Here is a 25,894-nt window from a genome sequence, read left to right on the forward strand (position 1 = left end):
AACACTACTCTTGGATGCGGTACTCTTGCTGACTTCCTTTCGCAGAGTTCTGATTCCAAACTACATTGCCGAGCTCCAAAGAATGTTATTTCCTTCATTTTCTTTATCCTCACAAAAGATTACGAAGGGGTAGGAAAGCATGGCTTCACATTTTAAATTACCCTTAAATGATCAAAACTCAGGCGAGAATGGCAATTACTGAAATTGAGTGATGTTAATTTTAAAAATAAATAAAGAGGGGGGTTCAAAGAGGACTTTTCTGCCGAGAACTGCGGGAGATGAGCTTTCCACCCCGCTCCCATCTGCAGGTGTCTCCTTTGGAAACAGCCCTGTGTTCTGTCTCTGCGGAACTACTGACAATCACTGGATGCCCCCAGAGGCTTGGAGTGTTTGTAGCATCACGGGAGATAATGAGAAAGCCCATTATATACCTATAGGGTGGTAGGGTGGTGGTGATTTTTTTTTTTTTTTAAACATTTGGAACAGGTAAGCAGGGAGAAAGCACTGAATCCTTGGCTGTGCTTTGAGAATGGCTCACGTCATCGGCCTCCTCTCATCACACTTCTGCAGGGTGCCAGGCAGCAAGCTAATTGGGCAACGAACTCCCCATCTAGGCTTTAGCCAGGCTGTAAATTGCTCTCATGATTTCGCACAAGCCAACGACTGAACCCGGACAGCCAGGTCCCGGTCAGCATCTGGCACGGGCATGACGAAGCACCCGAGAGAACTCAAGAGAAGCACAGTGGAGGAAATGGCTCCCACTGACTCTTTCACTTTAGAAATCGGTTAGTCTGTCAGAGGCAGAGCTGGGATTAGAACTCGGGTCTTCTGGCCCTAACAGTGTCCCTTCCCCCAAACCACGCTGCTTATTTTAGCTCTGCTGTCAACATTTCAAAACAAATTTGTTTAAACTGATGGGTTTGCTCCAATGCAAAGTCCAAAAGCTAAGGAAAACCCTCAAACAAGAATTATATCATGAACAGGGTCATACAACCAACAATTCCCCACAATAACCACCTACATCAAGTGAAGAGTCATAAGGGACACACAGCCTTGGCACAGAGCGTGGTTTTTTATTGAGATATAATTCACATACCATAAAATTTGTCCTTTTATACAATTCAGCTACTTAATATATTCAGAGTTCTACAACCATCAGTATATAGTCTCAAAACACTTTCAGCACCCTAAAAAGAAATTCTGACTCATGAGCAAGTACCCCCCCTTCTTTACCCCGACCCCCTGCCAGCCCCTTACAACCACTAATCTACTTTCTATTTGTATGCATTTGTCTGTTCTGGACATTTCATATAAATGGAAGCATACAACGTGTGGTCTTTTGTGACTGGCTTCTTTCGGTTAGACTGTTTCCAAGGTTCATCCATGTTGGAACATATATCAGTACTTCATTCCTCTTTCTGGCTGAGTAACATCTTGTTGTATGGATACACCACATTTTCTTTATCCATTCACCATTTGATGAACATTTGGGTTATTTCCATCTTTCGTCTACTATGAATGTCGCTACGAATGTTCATGTACAAGATTTTTCATAGACATGTTTTCAACTGTCTTGGGTGGACTGCTGGGTCATGATATCTCTATTTTTAACTTTCTGGGGACCTGCCAGACTGTTTTCCAAAGCAGCTGCACCGTATGACATTTCTACCGGCAACGGAGGAGCGTTCCAATGCCCCACACCCTCGACGACACTTGTTATTACCCATGCTCTCGATTCCAGCCATCCTGGCTGGCTGTGGCAGGGTTTTTGTAACAAAAAGTGACAGTTAAAATACTCTAGGGAAGCATATTCTCTGATCAGCCAGATGACCCAATCAGCCTCGCAAGTGGCAGACTAGGACAGAATACTAATTACACCGCCCTATCCTACCGCTTCTGGTACTCTCCCTAACAGTTAAGGACAGTGGCTCTCAAAATGCAGTCCCAAGACCAGCAGCACCAGTTAGAAATGCAAAGTCTCAGACTCTGCCCGGACCTACTGAGTCAGAGACTCCGGGGTTGGGACCCAGCTCCCTGTGATTCTGGTGATTCTGACACCTGCTCAAGTTCAAGGGAAGGAAGCATCTGTTGCAGGGCATCTTTGACCCTCGGGGTCAGCTTTAGCCACCTGATTAGTGGTGATTAATACACACCAAATCCATCATCCTCTGCAAATGAGAATGACAGTGCCCAAGAAAGAACTTTCTAAAGGATTCCGTCAGGTAACTCAAGTGGAAGGGTGGGACACTTTCCAGTAATGAGTGATACTGTTGATGTAAATTGTTCACAGTAGTTGATTTTGGACAAGGAAAACCTAGCTGGAAGGTAAACAGGAATTTCATAAGCACCATCCCAGGCAGTATCAGAGATATAATTTCCCTCATACTTGCTGTCCTAAACATTCCTTTTCCATTCAAAACCTCAAAGAGCATGCTGTCATAGTTCTTTAGGTTTTTGGGAAGAGGATGGCATAAGAACTTCACATTCATTAAAATAAACATTTAAACGATCATTTAAAGCACTAAAGATGGCCTCATCATACCATGTGAAATCGATCGCAAATACTCCTGTGACCCTGGTCATGTTGATTACCACCTCAAAAAATGAGGAAAACAAGTCTTTGGGAAAGTACTGCATGTTTCTCTCATATCCTGCCATTTAGAAACCTTTTCTATATACATTTCTTACAAGCTTACATATTCAGTAATGAGGGCGGGGGCAGCCTCTTTGTGGCTACATTTTTGTTACCTCCTTCAGCTCGGGCTACATTCCCTGCTTCTCTCATCTTCGGCTGGGAGTGATCAGCACAAGAGAGTGAGGCCTGACTTCAGCCAAACCCAGCGTGCCCTCAGCAACTTCCGCCCAGGTCCCCGGGAAAGGGACACCACTCACGTGTGCATGTGGATGCAGGGGGAGGACCTCACCATCAGAGCAAGAGCTGCTGTCACTCTTCCATTTGTTTCTGAAAACCCGTCCTTCACTGACAGGACTGGTTTCTATAGCATTTCTCTTGTCTGGGACACCACGGTATCTCTGAGTAAATTCAAAACCTTCTTATAAGTGTCTAGAATATCCTGAGCCGTGGGTCGTTCTGCAGGAGTCTGGCTCTTACAGGCTTTATGAATATCAAACAAATGAAACCGGACCATATCGCTCCCTTCAACATGCCCCAAAAGGAAACTAGAGACGTCTGGAATCTTCCAGATGTCGATCTTCTCGTCATAGGAGGGCATGAGGTCGTCGTCAAAAGGTGTGTCTTCTCCATAGGGCCACAGCTGCTCTGGAGCCACGAAGTCCCCGTGCAGCTCCCGGTGGCCACACTTGACGAACGTCCTGGAGCTGCGGTTCACCAGGGGCAAGGCGTCCAGGTCGTTGACCACGAGGCTGAAGTTGCTCGTCAGCAGATACTGCGACAGCGTCTTGGGCAGGTCGCTGGAGTCGCACATGACCCGCGTGCCCAGGGGGCTGTGGTGCAAGTAGTCGATGATGCTGACGTAGTCCACGGCCAGCTGCAGCCGGCGCTGCCACGTGTTCACGGTCTGGTACTTGGAAAGGTTCAGCGTCGCTTCCAGGTTGCTCAAGGAGCCCAAGGGGTGATACTCGGTAAGGAGCGTGTTGTCGTCCTCACAGTAGCCCAGCAGGGTGACCACGTGCTTACTCTGCAGCCCTTGGAGCATCTGCAGCCCGTGCCAGAAATCATCCTTCACCTCCAGACTGGTGAGCCGTGACAGCGCCACCTTGCGCTCCTTCCACTCGGCCAGGAAGACCTAAACAAGCCACAGAGAACAGGAGCCCTGAGAGTCACCTGTGCCAGCGCGCCGGACGTGGTGAGGAGAGTGCAGAAACGGGGGGACGCAGGCCCGTCCCGGAGTGGCGGGTCTCGGTGGGTTACAAAGGCACGGGCACCCGGTGCGGAAGGCAGGGCGGGCCTGGGACGGACGCTGGTGACGCCGCCACGGCCATCAGGACAGCGTGCTGGAAGGCTCCTGGGGCGGGCAGCGCGGACGTGGACAATGGGAAGCGCATCCCCGGGAGAGGGGCCTGCAGGGTGAAGGCACCGGCTCCCACACCCTGCGGGAAAGGGCCGGGGGACGGGGGGGAGTGGGAGGGGAGACCCCTGGAAGAGGGGTGAGTCGAGCCCCGCCAAGCCATCACACGTCACAGCATCACCTGCTCATCTTCCAGGGTAGCCTCGTCAACCACAAGCAGGAATCGTTTTAGGGAGGGACAACACTGTTAGGCGGGCTGTGGTTCTGCATTCCTTCGGCGGTAGAGCGGAAGCTGAAGTGCCCCTCAGGCTCTAGGCCCCCCCACTGCCCCCAGCGCCTGACCCGGACTGCCGCGGACTCTCCATCCCTACTAGCTAGGAAAGCCTTGCAGGAAGGACTGTAACGGAGAACCTCTGACCTTCTGCTTCAGTCTCCGAAGACAAGGGGGAGACTGCAGAAGAGAGGACAGGCTCAGAAGCGGGGAGCTGGCGGCCCGGGGTGCTTCTCCGTGCTTTCTACGACTCACTGTTGAAATACAGCTCACGGCTTCCGAAACCAATTTGGAGCAGTATTTATCAAGTGCCTGTAACATCGAATCTAAAATCTATCAAGGCAGTAACGTGAAATAGATAAAAAGCTCTAGGAATAAAAATCTGACACTACTTATGAAAGCATAAACTGGAATTTACCCGTCCATCAAAAAACAGGGACGAGTCCAGCAATGGGGGGATCACTCAAGAGTAGGGTGTGGTCAGCAAAATGCATAGATTGACAGAGTTTTCACGGATAACAGTAATGTCATAAATGAAAAAGGATACAAAATTTCCTTTACGTCACTGTTCTAACTGCATAAAACAAGACAAAATTACATGGAGATCAAAGGAAATAGACTAATATTTCTCTATATGGTAAGATTCCGAGTGATTTTTTTCCTTTATGCCTTTCGGTATTTTCCAACTTTTCCAGAATGACTGTATATGATTTTCACATTTAAAAACACTTTTTAAAAGAACTCAAAAACATATCAAATGGAGGTAAATTAAAGACCTGTGAAGATTTCTTTGGGATCTGCCAGGGGAGGTTCATCAGTGGAAAAACTCAGGTACCCACAGTTGACCTTTAATATTTAAAAGAGAAATCTTTCAGACCTTTTCAAAAACCCAAAATTGAGAAATTTCACTATGGATCATAATTTTTTTTTAATTTTTTGAAGAAGATTTTATTTATTTACTTGAGAGAAAGAGAAAGCGAGAGACAGAGCATGAGCGGAAGGGGCAGGGCAGAGGGAGAGGGAGAAGTAAACTCTCCATGAGCAGGGAGCCCAACATGCGACATGCGACATGTGACATGGAACAACATGCGACATGTGACAACATGTGACATGCGGCAACATGAGACATGCGAAGTGCAGCTCCATCCCAGGACCTTGGGATCCTGACCTGAGCCAAAGGCAGACGCTTAACTGACTGAGCCACCCAGGCGCCCCTGGATCATAATTTCTATTAAAAAGTCATTTTGCTTGTATGCCTAAAACTAATATAACACTGTGTTAATTATATTTGAAGTTTTTTAAAAGCCATTTTGCTCTGGCTGCTATATGCACTGAAAGTTTCATGAATATATACACTTATTTTTCTATGAAACACATTTTCCCCATAGACCTGAGTCAACACTTAATGTGACACTTGACTTCAACACAAAAATCGTATTTTTTGTTGACAGCCTTCACTAGCTTAGACCCACCTCGTCTTAGTGTCCACCGGCACTGGCAGGTGGCTTCGGTATCATCGGCCCATTTTTCACATAAAAACAGTGATCACTCTAGGGTAGCTGCTACAATTTATTGATACATACATTTATTCAATAATAAATGGTGGGAGAAGTTCAACCACAGGCCTCATGACTTCCTCCTAAACTCCTGTTTATGTTGAATTTTTGTGCCTCAGATAAATGAAAGATTATTAAATACTATTTATTATTAAATAGTATCAGTCTTTGGGATCACTCTCAAATACCTGAAACCTTCAAAGTTAAATATTTGCAAGTCAGGGATTGCTTAAGAATCGTTTCTCAGGAATCTCTAATTCAGTTGCTTTGTAACACTTTCTAAAACTCTTACTTAGAACAGTTTTACCGTTTTAAAAAATTATCAAATTAATCAAGAATACTCTTCTTGGTAAAAGTTCAAATACAGAGTAGACTTCCTTCCCCTGCTTTTACTCCCCAATCCAAAGGAAAGCTGTTAAGTGGGTAACCTTCCAGCCATTTCTGTGTGCTCTCATATGTGCTAACATGCGCTTTACAAATCGCATTTGAGATTGGGGTGGCACGAAATAACATTATAACATACATATCATACTGCAACTTGCTTTTTTCATTTAACTGATACCTCTCAGACATTCCTGTCTGTATATATATAGATCTAAGTCGTTCTTTTTAAAGCTGCATAACATTTCACAGTTTGGGTACACTACTTATGCTAGTGAGGTTTTGCAGATGATCATTTCTTTCTTTAAGACTAAATATAATAAAGATTCATGAAATTTGTCAGGGATGCAATCAGACGGATCAGGTTCTTCCTCCCATGCAGCTCTATAATCTTTAATATGATTTTATGTGATCTATTTTTAAAGACCTGATGGACATTTAAATTATTTCCCATTTTTTTCTTATTAACAACAATGCTACAATAAATACCCTTATATTCACAACTCTGCATGCCTGCCAGCATTTCTACGAGCTGGTTAAGTAGATGGGTAACCGAAGAATATGGACTGCTATCACCACCCTCCAAAGTCTGCCGGCATGCACTCTCTCCACTCCTGCATGAGCGAATCTGAGGTCCTACAGCCTTAATCACACCACATGTTATCAGTCTTTGTACTCTGTACCAGTCTGACGAACGATAAACATTTTACTGTTCCAACTCACTCGTATTTCCCTGAGTTTTAAGTTGGTGAAAGGACCCTGGCTTTTACTCAAGGGAGAGAGGGAGCCACTGGAGGATTTGGAACAGAGGAGAGATGCTGTTTGACTTAGAATTTAACAGCAGTATTCTGGCCTTTGTGCTGTGAACAGACTGAAGAGATTTGGAGCGGGGGGCAAGTGCAGAAGCAGAGAGCCCACTTGGGAGGCTACCAAATGATCCAGGTACAAGATGATGGTGGCCTAGATGGGAGGAGGGGAGATGGGTAGAAGTCTGAGGAGTGGTCAAATTCTGGCTCTCTTCTGAGTGCAGAGACAATAGAACTTGCTGATGGATTCAACATGGATGTGAGAAAAAGAGAGAAGTCAGGATGCTTCTTCCCACATTGGTGGCCTGAGCAACCAGACCAGCAAGTTGTCATTAACCACAATGCAGAAGGATAAAGGAAAGGCAGGCTGAGGGGATGGTCTGGGACACAGTCAGTGTGAGAAACCTTCTGACATCCAAGTGGAGATGTGGGGTAGGCAGCTATACAGAAGAGTCTAGAGAGTTCAGGGCAGAGATCTTAACTGCAGAGAAAGGCAAGAGGCTGAAGGCATCCAGGGAGCGAGCATACAGGAATGACCCAAGGTTAAGAGGGATGAGGAGGTGGACCTTGCAAAAGGGACTGAGAAGTGGACACTGTTACTGCGTACTTTAAATATACAATTCAGGGGCGCCTGGGTGGCTCAGTCGGTTGAGGGTCTGACTCTTGATTTTGGCTCAGGTCATGATCTCAGGGTTGTGAGATTGAGCCCTGTATGGGTCAGTGTGCAGCCTGCTTAAGATTCTCTCTCTCCCTCTGCCCTGCCCCTGACCTCACTCACAGGCACACTCGCACGCACACTCGCTCTCTAAAAATAAATAAATATACAATTCACATAACATCTGTTTTCCAGAAAGCCTGAAGCATTAAAAATAGCTCACATAAGATCCTTCTAAATGTTACACAAAACTAGAGGGTTACAGAGTAATGTAAGAGAAACAATCAAATCCATTCTTCTGATGCAATCCAAACCAAATTTTATGGCTTTTTAATGTACTACACTTTAATTTTAAAGGGAAAAACATGCAGCTAAACTCTAATGGTGATCTGTGATCTCTTAGTGTCATCACCATGGGCCAGGGACATGGAATGACATGTGAGGCCACACAGAGTGTGACCTGAATCATGCTTTGGTTGTCCACAGTAACATGGCTGGACCATCTGCCTTCTGGAAGAATTGTTTGTACTGGAATCTTTCTTCTTCCTCAATAGTACTGTTGCCCCAAATCCTCTCAGAAAATGGGCAGCTCCTTGAGATGTGGGTATTTCTGTCTTTGAGACGGCTAACAGAGTATGTACCTGTTTTTTTGTTTTGGGGGGTTTTTTTGAGAGAGAGAGAGAAAGAGAGAGACAGAGTGGTGCAAGTGGTGCAGAGGGAGAGGGAGAGAGAGAATCTTAAGCAGGCTCCATCTCACAACCCTGAGATCATGACCTGAGCCAAAATCAAGAGTCGACACTTAATCGACTGAGCTGCCCAGGCGTCCCTGTACCTGGTTCTTTTAATGTAATCTTGGATTTAAAGATCTAAAAGGGGGCACCTGGGTGGCTCAGATGGTTAAGCGTCTGCCTTTGGCTCAGGTCATGATCCTAGGGTCCTGGGATTGAGGCCGGCATCAGGCTCCCTGCTTGGTGGGGAGCCTGCTTCTCCTCTCCCCACTCCCCCAGCTCATGCTCTCTTTCACTATCTCTATCTCAAATAAATAAATAAAATCTTAAAAAAAAAAAAGATCTAAAAGGGATTATATGTTAATAATACTGGAATTAAAATTAAAAACTTAATAACAGCTTGAAGTTAACAGGCATTGTGGTTCCCCCAGCTTTGGTTTTCTTTTTCAACATTCCCCTGGCAATTCAGGGTCTTTCTGGTTCCATACAAATTGTAGGACTGTTTCTTCCAGCTCTGTGAAAAATGTCAATAGTATTTTGATAGGGATGGCACTGAAAGTGTAAATTGCTCTGGGCAGCACAGACATTTTAACAATGTTTACTCTTCCAATCCGTGAGCATGGAATGTTTTTCCATCTCTTTGTGCCTTCCTCAATTTCTTTCATAAGTGTTCTGTAGTTTCTAGAGTATAGATCCTTTACATCTTTGGTTAGGTTTATTCCTAGGTATCTTATGGTTTTTGGAGCTATTGTAAATGGAATTGACTCCTTAATTTCTCTTTCTTCAGTTACATTGTTATTGTATAGAAAAGCAACTGATTTCTGTGCATTGATTTTGTATCCTGCCACATTGCTGCATTGCTGTATGAGTTCTAATAACTTGGGGGTGGAGTCTTTTGGGTTTTCCACATAAAACTTCATGTCATCTGCAAAGAGAGAGAGTTTGACTTCTTCTTTGACAATCTGAATGCATTTTATTTCTTTTTATTGTCTGATTGCTGAGGCTAGGACTTCTAGTTCTATATTGAATAATAATGGTGAGAGTGGGCATCCTTGTCCTGTTTCTGACCTTAAGGAAAAAGCTCTCTGTTTTTCCTTATTGAGAATGATATTCGCTGTGGGCTTTTCATAGATGGCTTTTATGATATTGAGGTATGTTCCTTCTATCCCTGTACTTTGAAGAGTTTTAATCAGGAACAGATGTTGTATTTTGTCAAATGCTTTCTCTACACCGATTGAGAGGATCATGATTCTTGTCTTTTCTTTTATTAATGTGCTCTATCATGTTGATTGATTTGCAAATGTTCAAGCTATATTACAAAGCTATGATCACCAAGATAGCATTGTCTTGGCACAAAAACAGACACATAGACCAATGGAACAGAACAGAGACCCCACAAATGGGTCCTCAACTCTATGGTCAACTAATCTTCAACAAAGCAGGAAGGAACATCCAATGGATAAAAGACAGTCTCTTCAACAAATGGTGCTGGGAAAACTGGACAACCACATGCAAAAGAATGAAACTAGACAATTCTCTTACACCATAGACAAAGATAAACTCAAAATGTATGAAAGACCTCAATGAGAAACAGGAATTCATCAAAATCCTAGAGGAGAACATAAAAGTAACCTCTTTGACATTGTCCACAGCAACTTCTTTCAAGACACATCTCTAAAGGCAAGGGAAACAAAAGCAAAAATGAACTATTGGGACTTCATCAAGATAAAATCTTCTGCACAGCAAAGGAAATATTCAACAAAACTAAGTGGCAACTCATGGAATGGGAGAGATATTTGCAAATGACATTACAAATAAAGGGCTGATATCCAAGATCTATAAAGAAATTCTCAAACTCAAGACCCAAAAAATAAATAATCAAGAAATGGGCAAAAGACATGAACAGACACTTCTCCAAAGAAGACATACAAATGGCTAACAGACACATGAAAAAATGTTCAACATCACTAGCCATCAGGGGAATACAAATCAAACCACAATGAGATACCATGTTACACCAGTTAGAATGGCCAAAATTAACAAGACAGGAAACAACAAATGTTGGTGAGGATGTGGAGAAAGGGGAACCCTCTTACACTGTTGGTGGGAATGCAAGTTGGTATTGCCACTCTGGAAAACAATATGGAGGTTCCTCAAGGTGTTAAAAATAGAGCTACCCTATGACTCAGCAACTGCACTATTAGGTATTTACTCCAAAGATACAGACGTAGTGAAAAGAAGGGGCACGTGTACCCCAATGTTCATAGCAGCAATGTCCACAATAGCCAAACTGTGGAAGGAGCTGAGATGCCCTTCAACAGATGAATGGATAAAGAAGACATGGTTCATATATACAATGGAATATTACTCAGCCATCAGAAAGGATGAATACCCAACATTTGCATGACATGGATGGAATTGAAGGGGATTATACTAAGTGAAATAAGTTAAGCAGAGAAAGACAATTATCATATGGTTTCACTCTTACGTGGAACATAAGGAATAGAGTGGAGAACCACAGGGGAAGAGAGGGAAAACTGAATGGGAAGAAATCAGAGAGGGAGACAAACCATGAGAGACTCTGGACTCTGAGAAACAAACTGAGGGTTACAGAAGGGAACGGAGTGAGGGGATGGGGTAACCAGGTGATGGGTATTAAGGAGGGCACATGTTGGGATGAACACCAGGTATTATACGCAACTAATGAATCACTGAACACTACAACAAAAACTTATGATGTACTATATGCTGGCTAACTGAACATAATTTTTTAAAAAAGTAACTGATAAAAAAATATTTCAACAATTTTTAAAAGATAAATAAATAAATAACAAAAACTTAATAAAAAGATACACATTAAATAAAATTTACCCCCCCCAAATCTAAATGGGATCAATCTCCCACTGTTATCCTCGGAGAATAAGATCAGAGATGGGGAGTACAAGAGGTAGAAGGGAACTTTTTACTTTGTACTTCCCCTTCTTCTGCATATTTTAATTGAATGTACTGCTTTTTTTTTTAAAGATTTTATTTTATTTTATTCGACAGAGATAGAGACAGCCAGTGAGAGAGGGAACACAAGCAGGGGGAGTGGGAGAGGAAGAAGCAGGCTCCTAGTGGAGGAGCCTGATGTGGGGCTTGATCCCATAACGCCGGGATCACGCCCTGAGCCGAAGGCAGACGCTTAACCGCTGTGCCACCCAGGCGCCCCGAATGTACTGCTTTTATAATTAAAGAAAATTAAAGAAAAAAAGAAAAAGCAACAGGTCAATCTGCCTTTCAGGGGCAAGGTTGCACACTGTTCCAGGCAATCCCAAACACAAACCAAAAATACAGTCTGGGGAAAGAAGGCTTGGTTGCATGATCCCCTGAGGAGCAAAATCACTCCTGGTTGAGAACCGCTGACTTAGGGGCAAGATAGGGGACAGAAGGCAGCAAGGGGGCGGTAATTAGAAATGGCCAGTGAGGGAGCAGGAGCACTATAAAGAGGTGGTAGCACGGAGAGCCAGAGGAGTCAACCAGATGAAAGGCTGCAGAAAAGATCAAGTGAGAGGAAGACAGAAAAAAGGCCAACCCAGGTTTGCAGGTCTCTGGATAAGGGCAGTTTCTCCAGAGGGGGGTGTTTGGAAGCCGTCCTGGCAGAAGACAAGAAGTGAATGGGAAGAGAGAAGCTCTGGGCCAGATCTCTGGCAGTTCCATTACACAGGAAGCAGAACGTGCACAGAGCTTCTGAGGAAGAGGGGTTTCTATCGTGAAAGAGTGTGTTTGCATGCCAGTCAGAATGACCCGCGGAGTGGGGAAGACTGCGGGTGCAGGACAGAGTGGACAGCTTCAGGGAGAGGCGTCATGAGAAGTCACGACACCTGCGCTGGAGGGCTGACAGGTCTGCTGGCCGAGGATGAAGAAAGTCCTTTTGGGCAGCTGCTGTTTCCATAACAGCTTATGCAACAAGACCAGTAGCTAAGGCAAGGGGGAAGGAAAAGTGGCGGAGGGAACAGAGTAGGATTGCTGGGCGGTGCTGAGAGTACTGCTGAGGTCTGTGGTCGTGCATGAAACTGCAGGGCTGTGGGACTTCTCTCTACCTGCGGGGCAACTACTCGAATGCAGACGCTCAGCTGGGGTCAACCGGGTTTGGGGCTCCCCGGCCAGGCATGACGGAGACATGCAGAGGAGCTGCTGCACGCATCTGCACAAGATTGTCTTTGAGGGTCACAGCCAGAGTCCCTGCGGCTGTGTCAGTGCAGGAATGAAGACAGAAAGTGAAACCCTGGCGGGATCAACACACCCGACGTCCCGATGAGACTGAGGAATTACTCGAGCAAGGGCGCCGGGAGAGGAGGTGGTCAGGGAGCAGGATGCCAAGAGCTCTGGTTACAGAAATTCCTACTGAGAAGCTCATGCCTTCCAGCTTAGGGTGTCAGTGCAGAGGGGTGCCCATGCGGAGGAGCTGGTCCCAGTGATGGAAAACCCGTGACGTGTGGGAGCTGTTCCAGTAAGTGACCTTGCGGAGGAATGAGAGGTTGCCCTGTGCGGGGACCCTCCCGGGCCCCGAGCCCTGGGGCTCCAGGGGGTGAACCAGACAAGACTCCTCACTGATGGCGCTAACATCCGGTGCATAAAATACTTTTGCCCCGAGGGCAAATTTCAGCCAAAGACACAAGAAAATCAATGTAATGGCCTCACAGTCACACTTCACTTCAATAAACAAAGCTACAGTACTCAGAGTTAATATCCACATTTTTAAACCCCATATTCGCATGGGCATGATTTGTGGAGCTTCCCCAAACTCCTATCTGTCCACAAACAACAACGATTTGCCACCATCAAAGCTACCTACCCAAGGGGTGCCTGGGTGGGGCAGTTGGTTAAGCATCCGACTCTTGGTTTAAACTCAGGTCATGATCTCAGAGTCGTGAGATGGAGCCCCGCATCGGGCTCCACACTCAGTGTGGAGTCTGCTTAAAAGACATTCTCTCTCTCCCTCTCTCTCTGCTCCTCCTCCTGCTCTAATAAATAAATAAACCGTTAAAAAAAAAAAAAGCTACCTACCCAAAAATATATCCTTCAAGGTAAAGAGCAATTATGAAAAAGAAATCCAGAAATGATCTGAGCAGTAACACAGAAACAACTGGGCAACCAGGCCCTCAAGGTCATCTCTTTGAAGGAGACAGAAATCAAATGGGTGTAACCCCTCTTCTCTACCCACGTCCCTCCCTGGTGTTTTCTTCACATCCTAATGCTTTCGACATCATCCCAAATATATATTCCCACCTACCGCCACGGACCCAAAGGCTAGACTTGTACATCCAACCATCTGTGTCTCCATGTTCATGTTCATTCACAGCCTTAACACGTTCGCCTCGTGCACACAAAATCTCTTCTTCCAGTCTTCCCAGCTCAGTAATGACAACCCTGTTCTTCTTGTTGCCTGGACCAAGAACCTTGTGGTCACCCTCTCCCTCTCTTACACCCCACAGCAGATCGATCGGGAAATCCTACTGGCTCTGCCTTTAAACCATGAGCAGAACCCACTGATTTCTCACTAGGTTCACTGCTAACACCCTTGTCAAGCTGACCATCTCCCCCCTGCAAGGCCTAGCCAATCTTCCACCCTCACCACACCTCAGTCTCCTCTCCACACATACACCACCTTCTCTCTCCACTCAAATTGCTCCAGTGGCTCTCCTGGTCCCACCAAGCCCCACGTGCCATGGCCACCACTTGGCCCTTCTCTGACCTTACGTGCTACACCTCCCATCTCAACCTGCCCTCTGGTTACACTGGCTCATCCCTGGTCCCTCAACAACCAGGCATGTTCCATCTTGGGGGCTCTGCTGTACCCATCTTTCTGACTGGAACATATTTTCCCCAAATATCCAGACAGCTCACTCTCATATCATTCTGACCACCTAGAGCAGAGAGCCGTGGCTCTTTCCTTGCCCTGCTGTCTTCTCAGCACATGTCATTAACACATTTCATCGCATATCTATCTCTTACTCATTGTCTCATCCCCCAACTAGAAAGCTTCAACCATCTTTAATTCATTACCACAGCTGTAGCACCTACAATGAATGATTAAATCTTTAAAAAAAAAAACCAGTTACTTTTTCTATGGTTTTACTTTACATAAATTCCTTTCCCTTCTCCCTGACTTCTTCCTTTAAGATGTCTCCTCTCTGGGGCGCCCGGGTGGCTCCGTCAGTTAAGCGTCTGCCTTCAGCTCAGGTCGTGATCCCAGGGTCCTGGGATCGAGCCCTGCGCTGGGCTCCCTGCTCAGTGGGGAGCCTGCTTCTCCCTCTCCTCCCCACTTGCACACTCTCTCGCTATCACTATCTCTCTGTCTCAGGTAAATAAATAAAAGCTTTAAAATAAAAGATGTCTCCTTCCCACATTCACGGTGCCCTCGTCTCCCAAAACAAAAGCCAGCCGTTCATCAAGCTGCAGGCCCGTGGATGCATTTTCTGTCCCCTCCCTCTTGCCAGTCACTCAGTGTATCCTCACAAAGGAACTGTGTGCAACAACCCTTAGCCGGCCTCCAGAGGCACTGCCGCCTCAGGGGCCTCACCTACCACAGCACCGAGAATGGACGGAGTGCTCTTGAAGCTTCTATCCGAATTCACCCATTTGGTTTCTCTTTTTAAAGTAACAAAAACTTTTAAAAAGTCAATATAATACCATGATAGGGCTTGAAAAATAAGAATGAAAAAAACTGCCCATCATCTTTTCACCATAGCACAATTTCTACATGTTTCTACAAAAACACGCTAATTTTGTACAGTATTGTACAATTTGGCATTTTGCTCTTTTCACTTATCCTCATAAGATTTTTTTCGTGTCGCTACACGGGGCTCCTAAACACAGTTAATGGCTGCAAGTAGCTGGACCATAACTAAGCACTCCTTATAGTTATTATTACTGGCTTTCTGTTGCTATGGGTAACAAAGCAAAGTACTCCCTGACGCACTTGGCTTCTTTCCTTCCACTGGATTAGCATAAAGGCGCAGATCGAGATCACTGGGCTCAAGGATATTCTGAGGACCCTTAATGCCGAGCTGCCGTCCTGCAAGGCCACCCCATTACCGCTCGGACGTAAAGCAGCACTCACTCTCTTCACGGCTCCTTCCCCGACACGCTTCAGCTGCCTCACTTCGGTCCTCAGCTCCTCGCAGGACAGCCACGGGGAACAGTTCTCCATCGGCCCCAGTCTGAAGTGTCCGTGGGGACAGTGGGTGGAGCCCGGAGCAGAGGGAGCAGGGGCGATGAAAAACCAGTCAAGGCAGAGGTAGAGGAGCGCGTTCATGAGCGCCATGGAGAGCAGCAGCCCCACGGCCGGGGGCACCGCGCTGCGGGGGGGGCCTCTGCCGCCGTCCGGGGCCTTCCTGTCCATGCTGCTGTCGTCGTGGGTTTCTGCGATGTAAAACCAAACACGAAGTAATCATAGCCAGCTTTTCCGCCATGAAGGTGTCTGGGTGACAAGGGGTTCAAAGAAGGCACGGCCTCAGGCCTCTTATGCCCAAGGATCCCACATGCCTTAGGGTCCCTGCGAGAATTAAAGAAGGTATTGCATACTAGGTTCATTCTAAATGCTCAATGTCAGCTGTTCCCATAATCAGGGTCTTCATTATGAGCCAGTCTGGGTTCATCCACTCTGGATTCGCTTAGAAGGAAGGTGTTTGTGTGTGTCTGACTTCGTGTCCCTCCCACAGCAGTTCAGCAAAATGAAAGCAAGCTGCATCTGTTAGTCCAGTGCGGCCAGGACAGAAGATGGACAAAGGAGAGCAGCGGAGATTAGATAGGGTGGGGGTGGGGGCGAGAAAGCAGACGGCCTCCTGAACCCAGCTAAGGAGTTCGGATGTTCCCTGGAAGGTACTAGAAAGCTCCCTAACATTTTTTTTTTTTAAAGATTTTATTTATTTATTTATTTGACAGAGAGAGAGACAGCCAGCGAGAGAGGGAACACAAGCAGGGGAGTGGGAGAGGAAGAAGCAGGCTCATAGCGGAAGAGCCTGATGTGGGGCTCGATCCCATAACGCCGGGATCACGCCCTGAGCCGAAGGCAGACGCTTAACTGCTGTGCCACCCAGGCGCCCCTCTCCCTAACATTTTTAAGCAGCAAGGCTACTCTTCGGCAGGCATGAAAGATGTATTGGGGTGGAAGAGACGGCGGCAGGGAGACTGGGTGAAGGGCGCCGGCAGCAGTGTGAGGTAAGAGCTGAGAAGCACACGAGCCGGAGTAACGGTGCTGAGAACAGAGGCGATGATCCGGTGATCCTTGTACCAAGTAACCACCGAGAAGGCTGGACACCCACCAGTTCCCTCCAGCACTGGAGCCGGCGTGAGGCTCATGGTGGAGTCGGATATTACTGCCTAGTTGTGGGGTGGTGGAGGGGCTGGGAGGGGAGAGGACCGGAAGGACCCCAGATGTCAGGTGCCTGGCACTCGGGGTGCTTGAGGCAGGAGCTATTCGTGAACCCGAGTAGAAGTGTGTCTATACTTTGACAAGGGAGATGGTCATACCAATGTGTTCACTCAGTGTCAGTACCGGGATGTGTTGGGGACACGAGTGACAGAAATGACCCTGTGCTTCTGAAACGACCGTGATGTGAAGTGTTACCTTCCAGGAGTGTCTTCGTTCTCTCAGCTCAGGTCTTCACCCAGACACCTGGGTCACTCAGGGTCCTGGCTGGCCCCAGGCATGGACTTGAAAATACTCTGCCACAAAGTACCAAAAAGGAGGTTTGCTGAATGAAAACTGCAACTCTGCCCATAGACAAATGGCAATAGTTCGAACGGTCTTCTCCAGGGGCCCTCCTCGGGTGTGGGCGCCCCCTGGGCCCTTGAGCCCCGGGACAGAGCAGCAGCTGCAGGAAGCCCTCTGACAGCCTGGCTGCCCTCATGAAGCCCTGCCAGCCGGTCTGAGCTCAGGGCCCCGCGTCCCCTCTCCGCTCCCCCCACCTCCATCGCCTAGTGCCGGCCATTCACGCACTCAACACACACGAAGCCGTGTCCACACGCTTAACCCCGCTCTAGGCACTGGGGTCTGTGAGTGAACGGATGTGGTTCCTGTCCTCTCGGACCTCAGCGAGGAACCAGAGGAGGAGAGAGACAATAAATAAGTAAACAAAAAAGCTTCCCCTTGTATATCGTGCTGAGCTTTCAAGGATAGAGCCGAACAGAGGAGAAATGCCCTAGAGGAAGCTGGCCCAGAAGGCCTCTCTGAGAAGTCATGCTGCCACCAGAGGCCTGAGAGGCGACAGCCATGAAGAAAAGCAGAAGACAGCCCTTTCATACCTTCTCCTGGAGACAGTAAACCCACCTGCCATTCACAGCGCTGGACAACACCCATCAAGCCAGCTGCAAAGTTCATAGGGAACAGCGCTTCTCCTCAGTCCGCACTGCAGCTATAGTCTCAGCAACGCCCCTCTCTGATGAGTGCTTTCTAACTCGCTGAGAAACTCTGCTCTCTGAAGCCCCAGGCTATCAGAAACTTTGCGCTTGAAGTCCTCGCAGGAATAGGGAAGCATGCCGCTCTCGCTGGGGGAGCTGTGTCTCTGACACAGAGACGTCACCTCTACGTCCAGCTGGGTGCAGAGACGCAGAGGAGCGGCGAGATGGCGCGCAACCCCTATGTGCACCGTGCGGTCTCCCAGGCCCCAGGCCCTAGGGTCCACTTTGCAGTCCAGATCAGATCTTGACCTTTTTCCACTTTGAGGTGAAGCGATCAAAACATCGCTTCCTTTAAATTTTGCCTAAACTCCACCCATCCCCCAAATTCTGTAATAACTCTTTTCCTCTGATTGAGAGGCCATGTTCCACTGCTGCGTGGTCTCACTCATTGCAATGGGTCAATAAACCTGATAGGTTCGTGCCGGTGGCCTAGGCCCCCTTCTCTTCAAACTTGTGTTCGCTCCTTCCCAAACCTTACTCTCAGCTGATGACCTTGTTTCCTATTTTCCTGAAAAATCAGAAGCAATCAGAGAGCCTCAAGCCCCCAACCTCATTGCAGGTTCCTGCCCCCCTCCCTTTTCTGCTGCAATGACAAGACAACAGACTGGCCCGAGCTCCCAGCCCTGTGCCTGCGCAAGCAACACCCTTCCCTGCCTCCCCACCTGCTCTGGACACTGCCTCCGCCCTGCAACCCGATCACTACCAGTGCACCCTAACTTCTCCCACCATGAAAACACCCTTGTCACCCCTCTGTCCCCTCCAGTTACTGCCCTATGTCTCTCTTCTCTTTTTGGTCAACTCCTTTAAAGACTATCTGTGCTTACTATCTCCATCACTCCCTCCTTCTCTAGAACCCGCTGCTACTTCGCCCACACTGACCCCATCGCGGTGGCCTCGCTGTTGCTGAACACAGCAGTCAGTTCAGTGGCGGGCTTGAACACTCGGTGGCGTCTGGCATGGCTGATCACCCCGTCCTCCTTGAAACGCCTTTGTTACCAGGTTCTCAGGAAGGTGCACTCTGGCGGCTCCTCTTGCCTTGGACTCTAAACTGGTGGAGTGTCCAAGGCTTGGACAGACCTCTGTACTCACGCTCTGGGTGATCTCGTCGAGACTCGTGCTCTCTGTCCCCACCTGCTGAGCTCCCGGTGTAAAGCCCCAGGCCCAGCCTCCCCAGAATGCCACGCTTGCTAACTTGACATCTCTACTTGGATGCCCGAAGGAAAATTCAAAAACAGTATTTCTTCTCAACGGTAAAAAGACAAATAACTCAATGTGGAAATGCGCAAAGAACTGGAACAGACGTTTATCCAGAGAAGATATGCAGAGAGCCAACAGGCACATGAAAGTCTCCACTTCACTAGTCATCAGGAAAATGCAAATCAAAACCACAATGAGATCCCGCCTCATACCCACTAGGACGGCTGTCATCAAAGAGGCAAGAACAAGTGTTGACAAAGATGAGGGAAAATAGGAACCTTATACGTTGCTGGTGGCGGTATAAATGATGCGGCCACTGTGGAAAACAGTCTGGAAGTTCCTCGAAAGGTCAAACACAGGGTCACCCATGCAAACCCATTGCTCGGTATTTGCCCAAGGGAAGTGAAAACGTTCATTCATATGAACCGTAGTCACCAGGACATGAACGTCCACAGCAGCGTTATTCATAAGAGCCAAATAGTGGAAATATCCTGAAGTCCATCAACTGATACATGGACAAATGAAATCTGATCTATCCATACATGGACTATTTATCACCCATAAAAAGAAATAAAGCACTAATACATGACGTAACATGGACGAAACTCGAAAACTTAATGCTAAGTGAAATAAGACAGACATAAAAGGTCACGTATCATAGGATCCTGTTTATATGAAATGTTCAGAAGAGGCACATCCAGAGACAAAAGGAGGTTAGTGACTGCTCGGGGATGAGTGAAAGGGGAAAGGGGGGGTGGCTGCTAATGGGCACAGGATTTCTTTTTGGATGAAAACGTTCTGGAATTAGTGGTGGTGACTGCCCAACCTCGTGACTATACTAAAAATCACTGAACTGTACACTTCAAAAAGCAAACTTAACGGTATGTGAATTCTATCTCAACTTCAACAAAACAAAATGCTTCCCAAACACAACAACTGCTCTTTCCCCACCATCTGCTGTTTTCAGCATTCAGACCCTCAGGACGCGACAACTCTACCCTTCCGGCGACCCAGCCCCAGTGAGGCTGCTTGTAAGGGTCAGCACAGCAACACTGCTTCCTCTGAGCAAAATTTGAGCAGCAATGGACTCTTATACAACTCAGTGGAGTTCTTTTTTTATTAATTTAAAAAAAAATGCTGCTGTGCAAATCCCTGCCGTGATTACGAGGCATTCAGCAAACACTGGCTCCACTGAGTTGCTCCAGCCTCACTCAAGTCTCCCCCTTTTCTTGACCCAGTGCCATCTGCTCACCTGCCCCCGGGCTTTCCAGCTACGCGCATCGGGGTGTGAGGGCTCATGGCTCACCTTTCCCACAAAAACTCCAGCCCCGCACCTTTCTCTCTGGCCCATTCCCTCCTGTCTTCAGGGACTTCGACTAAAACTAGGATGACGTTTCCCATTCGGCCCTCACAGTCTCGTGGGCTTCCTCCATCGGCACCTGGTTCTTAGAAGGTGCTCCTAAAGAAATGGATAAAACAACTGCCATCTCTCTTTCCCAACATTCAAAATGACCAAGTGTGGCTCAACTTAGACCTTAGGTCAGGAAACAGCCCTTTTTTCTGTAAAGGGCCGGATAGCAAATATTTAGGTGTAGGGGCCAAAAGTTGAAATCCAGTGACAACCGCATCACGTGACTTGGGGGGCACCAAGCAGCAGTGTAAAGCGATGACAGGCCATAAGTTCTCTGTCACTGTCATTCAACTCTGTCACCAGGGTGTGAAAGCAGCCCCCCACATTACAGAAACAAAGAGGGTGGCTGTGTTTGAATAAAACTTTACTTACGGACAATGAAATTTGAATTTCATATAGTTTTCATGTGTCACAAAAGATTATTCCTCTTTTGATATCGCCCCCCCCCCCCCCAGCGTTAAAAAAGGTAAAATGCATTCTTAGCTTGCAGGTCATGCAAACACAAGTGGCGGGTAGAAGCTGGCCGAGCCCTGCGCCGGGTGATGCTGTCGCAGACCATCCTTCCATCCTGTGCATTCCCTCTGTGTAATCTCACTCACGCACGTGGCGACGGCATTGGTTTCTAAGTCTCTACTGTGGCCTGGATCTTTCTCCTACACTTCACTCCGCTGGTTCGTCAAGGCCTGGGATGTCCGTAAGCGAGCTCTTTCCTGTCACCAGCATGCCCCTTCTCCAGGGTTCCCTCACTGTGACAGGCATACAACCCACTCACTTGCTCAAGTCACAAAACAGGTGACTTGGTTCCGCCCTCCCCCAACCTCTAATCATCACGTACAGTCAATTCTATTCTCTCACCCAAACCTCTCTCAAATCGGCTGGCTTCTCCCCTTCTCACCCCCTGGTCTAGGCCTCCAGCATCTCTCACCTGGGCTTCCGCAACAGCTTCCTGCATGGACTCCCACTTCTTACTCTTTTCCAGTCCATTCTCCACACAGCAAATAGAATTTTTTTTTCTTTCCTGAAATGTTTCAAGCACAGACAAAAACTAAAAAATAAGATCATGAACACCCCTCCAAACTGAGGGCTTCAGAGGGAAGGGGGGTGGGGGAATAGGCTGGTGATGGGTAGTAAGGAGGGCACGTATTGCATGGTGCACTGGGTGTTATACGCAACTAATGAATCATCGAACTTTACATCAGAAACCAGGGATGTACTGTATGGTGACTAACATAATATAATAAAAAAACATTAAAATAAAAAAATTAAAAAAATGAACACCCCTCCAGCTTTGCCAAGTAACAGTGCATGATATTTTTTGGAAGATCTTTTTTTAAAGAAATAAAATATTACATATATAGTTGGAGCCCCTTTGGACCCCTCCCAGTCCTATTCTGCTCCCTCCCAAGAAGTAAGCAGCACCCACCACCCACAAGCTGATGGACATCAGTTCTCAAACTGCGGCCCCGGGACCTGCAGCGGCAGTATCACCTAGAACTTGTGAGAAATGTGAGTTCCTGAGTCCTCACTCCAGATCTCCTGAATCAGAAACTCTCAGGTGAGGCCCAGAAATCTGTTTTAACAAGTCCTCCAGGGGATTTGGATGCATGCCAAAGCGCAAGAATGTCTGGTGAACAGCATTTCCACACATACTCCTTATTTTCACCGCCAGCACGCGCCTACAAATAACAGCGCATCCTACATGCATGTTTGCGAGCTGTAGGCAGGCAGTACCGTACTGTATACATCCACGCGGCTTCCGAGGTTTATCCCCGCAGATACAGCCAACTCTAGGGTGCCATTTTCCCTTGTTTAGCTATACCACAGCCAGCAAAGCAAGTTTCGTACACACCTCCTTCTGCACATGTGGGAAGTGTCTCGCTGGCATATAGAGGGTGATCCTTCTAAAGCACAAATCTGATTACTCCTTGCTTAAAACCAACTAACTATCCTCTTCTGTCCTCAGGACAAGTCCAGACTCCTAGAAGGCCCCCTGAGCTCCAGCCCTGTCCAGCTCTCCAGACTCCTCCTTGCACCCCACACGCTAGGCCCGGAGCCTCCCTCCGTTCTAGCAGTCGTCCCTCTGAGATGCCCAGGCTCTGGCATGGTGTGTCCCTTCTTCCTCCACTGTGAGCTCCCAGGGGATTGTCTGCCTGCTTTGTGGGCCCCTGGATCCTCAGCAGCTGGCGTTCAGCAGGGACTCAGGAAAAATGCACTGATTGCCTGATCACTCAGGGATCCTCTCTGCTGCTTTCGTACTCCCGCTGAATCTGCTCTTTCTCTCTTCCGGCTCCTGTCCTCTGATGCTCTCGTCCAGCACCTCCTCCAATCTGAGTTCACCAGCGTTTTACTTCTCGAACCCCCTTGCTGGGACCTGCCATGATCCCATCTTACCATAGGTAGTAAAGTCAGTTGTATAGGACCTGAAGCTTACATAATTTTTTTTCTTTTGGAGGGATACCACTTTCTTCATTTCCAAACAAAGGCTGCCAACATCAGGTAGGAAATTCTGTAGAACTCTAGAAATTCATATTTTCTAATCTTCATTACATCATTACCCAGTTACCCACTTTTTAAAAAAGATTTTATTTATTTGACACAGAAAGAGAGAGAGAGAGTACAAGCAGGGGGAGCGGGAGAGGGAGAAGCAGGCTTCCCACTGAGCAGGGAGCCCAACGCGGGGTGGGGGGTGGGGTGGATCCCAGGACCCCGGGATCAGGACCTGAGAAGGCAGATGCTTAACCTACTGAGCCACCCACGCACCCCACCATTACCCATTTAATGCATTTCTTGTGGACCCTGACGTTACATGCCTCAATAATCTTTCAATTATCCCTAAGCCCTCACATCCACTTCTGAATTCTCAGAAAAAAACCACTCACCCAAAAATTCAACTAACTTTTACACAGTGTCAACCTCACACCAATTCTGTGAGCCATATATAATTATTATTCCCATTTACCAGAGGAGAGAACTAAGGTGAAGTGACTTAGCCAAGGTCACTAAACTGTACATGGAGGAGCCAAGTTTTCTGGCCTTTAACTCACCTTCTTTCTCTAAATCCTGCCTCAGGTGTTGGACCGAATTGAACATAGCATGGTCACTGCATAGGGTGGGAGGTGGACCTCAGACTGCCCATTTCTTAAAGAAATCTTTAACCCTACCCTAACGCCTGACGGGCCTTTTTCTTTTACAGGCACATTTTTGGAGTAGGCTGCCCAGAGCTCTGGATTGGCTGAATGGCCTATTTTTGTTGTAAGCAAATAAGCAAATAAGCAAATAAGCAAAAGGACACTGACAGTTGCTGGTTTCCAAGGAATAAAGATTGTGGGGCCAGTTGGGTAGGAGAAATTCAGGCACTGTTTAGACACAAAGGACTTCTCACATTGATAGTTAAAAGTTCGTAATGGAAAAAATTGGAAACCGCTGCTCTACACTCACAGCTCATTTAAAAGAAAGAAAAGCAATAGCACAAAATTAGTTTTTACCGATTTACAGAATATTCAATTCAACCAGAGAAGAAACGAATTGGTGCCACCCAATATAATTGAGAACAGAATCCCATCTTGCCCACAGAACACAAGGTACGTTAAAATAATTATTTTAAATATTTCGGATGCTTACTTAGCCGTAAGGTGCTAGTCAAGGTAAAAAGGTTGGAGAAGACAAGACTACTGACCACGTGGCTAAGCCAGCCTTTAGAAACAGAGCGGCACGGGGCTACCCCCACCACCGAGGGCCGCGCCTGGAGGCAGCTGGCAGTGGCGGCACGAAGGATCCCGCGCACGACCGACGCCGGCAGGAGGGAGCCGAAGCCCGAGCCGGGCCAGGTCGCCCGCCAGGCCAAGGTGCGCCTGGGCCGCGGGGCGCGACGCGGAGGGGCCGCCCGACAGGGGCAGGCCCCGCAGGAAGCCCCGCCGCCCTCCGGCCCCGCAGTCCTTGGCTCTCTCGGGTCTGGCCAGGACGCTGCGCGCCGGCCCGCCGCTTCCCCGCGCTCCCCCGCCCGCGCGCCGCTCCCACCTGCCGCCCGCCGCGCCTACCTGCGGCCCAGGGTCGGGCACGCGGCCTCCTGCGCCGGCGCGGCCGGAAACGAGCCCTGGCAGGGCGAGCGCGAGGCCGCCCCCTGGCGTCCGCCTCCCACCGCGCACCTGGAGGCGGCGCGGGCGGGACTCCGGCCCTGGTGCGCCCACCGCTCTCCTATTCTGGCTTCTCTGTGAGCCCGTGTGGACAACGAGGTGTTGACCTATTAGTGTTGTAGTCCGGACGCCAGTCTGGTGCTGGCTACGGTGGAGAGGAGCTAGAAGATCTAGACCTTTCAAAAAGCTCCCGGTCACTGCGAAGCGGTGGTCTCCAAAGGGTAGTCCTCAGACCAGATGCCAGTGCTTCACATCTCCAGGGAAATTGTTAGAAGCGCAAATTCTCGGCTCCATCCCCGACCTGGAGGCAGGTGGGGTCCAGCAACTTGTGCTTTTAACCAGGCCTCCGGGTGATGCCGAAGCCGCTGAAGCACCCCGAGGCCCCTGGTTTTTATTCATGGTTTTGCACAGCAGAGCGATGTAGGAATGTGTGTGTCCTGTTCTAGCAGAACTGACTGCACAAGGGCTTTAGGTAGGTTTCAGGGAAAGAAAGCATCATTAACAGAACAGGTAGGCATAAGGATAAGACATTTTGAATTTGAAAAGGAATGGTAGTCCAAGCTAATATCCAGTAGGACCTTACGTCTCTGGGGAGGGGGGCAGTAATAAAGATTCCCCCCATTTATAGGAATTACCTGCCTTAGAGGATCCTGTGATGGTCTAGAAACCGATGATCTCTCCGAGACAGAGAACATACAGAGAAAAGAAGAGAGCCAAATCTGAGCTCATGGAAACTTAGATTTCAGGATTAGAGAAAGTATAAAGAACAAAGAAGCTATGAAAGCCAGTAAGGAGAGATTCCAAGGACAGAAAGGGCTGATTCCTGGTAAGATGGAGAAAACACATGAAAACTCTCCTCTCCCACCTAACACCACGAGAAAACCTGAACATCATGGCACAGCTATTTGGGGTCTCTGAAAAGCAGATATCTTCAGCTAGATCAAAGAATGCCGGAATTGGAAGCACCACTGACGGGTCATGATGCTATTGTCTTTCCTCTGCTCTCCTCGAACCTGGCTCAACACAGCCCCAAACCTGGAAGTGAGCATTGATGGGCAGAGAGAGACCCTGGAGAAACCGTCAGTCTGGCTCAGAAAGCAGAAAAAGAAACTCCAAAAACTCAGAGACAGTGGAGAAAATTCTGTTTGTTTTTTTTCTTTCCCTTTTTACTTCATTCCCTTGCACCCCAGCCTTCAGTCAGTCAATCCTGTGTCAAGAGCAATGGCAGAATCAAAAATGGCAGGCAGCAGAAAACTGTAGGAGCCAAAACTCTGGAGCAGAGTAATCTTCCTTCCCATTCAGTGGAGCTGCAACTCCAAG

General features: G+C 47.7%; 1 protein-coding gene across 2 annotated transcripts; it reads right to left on the minus strand.

Annotated features, from left to right (window-relative positions):
* Positions 1 to 1,374: 1,374 nt before the first annotated feature.
* Positions 1,375 to 24,518, minus strand: POMK (protein O-mannose kinase). Of its 2 annotated transcripts, XM_040643200.1 has the most exons (5): positions 24,479 to 24,506; positions 21,367 to 21,459; positions 17,001 to 17,098; positions 15,492 to 15,793; positions 1,375 to 3,767 (listed from the first exon to the last, which is right to left on the minus strand). In XM_040643200.1, the coding sequence occupies exons 4-5, from the start codon at positions 15,771 to 15,773 to the stop codon at positions 2,997 to 2,999; spliced, it is 1,053 nt and encodes a 350-aa protein (XP_040499134.1). In that variant the 5' UTR covers positions 15,774 to 15,793; positions 17,001 to 17,098; positions 21,367 to 21,459; positions 24,479 to 24,506; the 3' UTR covers positions 1,375 to 2,996. The 2 variants fall into 2 exon arrangements, 1 of the variants encoding a protein (XP_040499134.1); XR_005838233.1 differs by lacking the exons at positions 1,375 to 3,767; positions 15,492 to 15,793; positions 17,001 to 17,098 and adding an exon at positions 20,790 to 21,187 and having other exon boundaries at positions 24,479 to 24,518.
* Between the last annotated feature and the right edge of the window lie 1,376 nt (positions 24,519 to 25,894).

This window comes from Ursus maritimus, unplaced genomic scaffold, assembly GCF_017311325.1.
Source record: "Ursus maritimus isolate PB19 unplaced genomic scaffold, ASM1731132v1 scaffold_28, whole genome shotgun sequence".
In the NCBI taxonomy this organism is placed as follows: domain Eukaryota; kingdom Metazoa; phylum Chordata; class Mammalia; order Carnivora; family Ursidae; genus Ursus; species Ursus maritimus.

Bases quoted from the DNA above. Each gene is read 5' to 3' on its own strand.
- POMK (XM_040643200.1), bottom strand. From the start codon at position 15,773: ATGGACAGGAAGGCCCCGGACGGCGGCAGAGGCCCCCCCCGCAGCGCG. The intron at 3,768-15,491 runs GTGAGTGCTGCT...TGGCTTGTTTAG, and splicing joins GGGAAGGAGCCGTGAAGAGA to GTCTTCCTGGCCGAGTGGAA.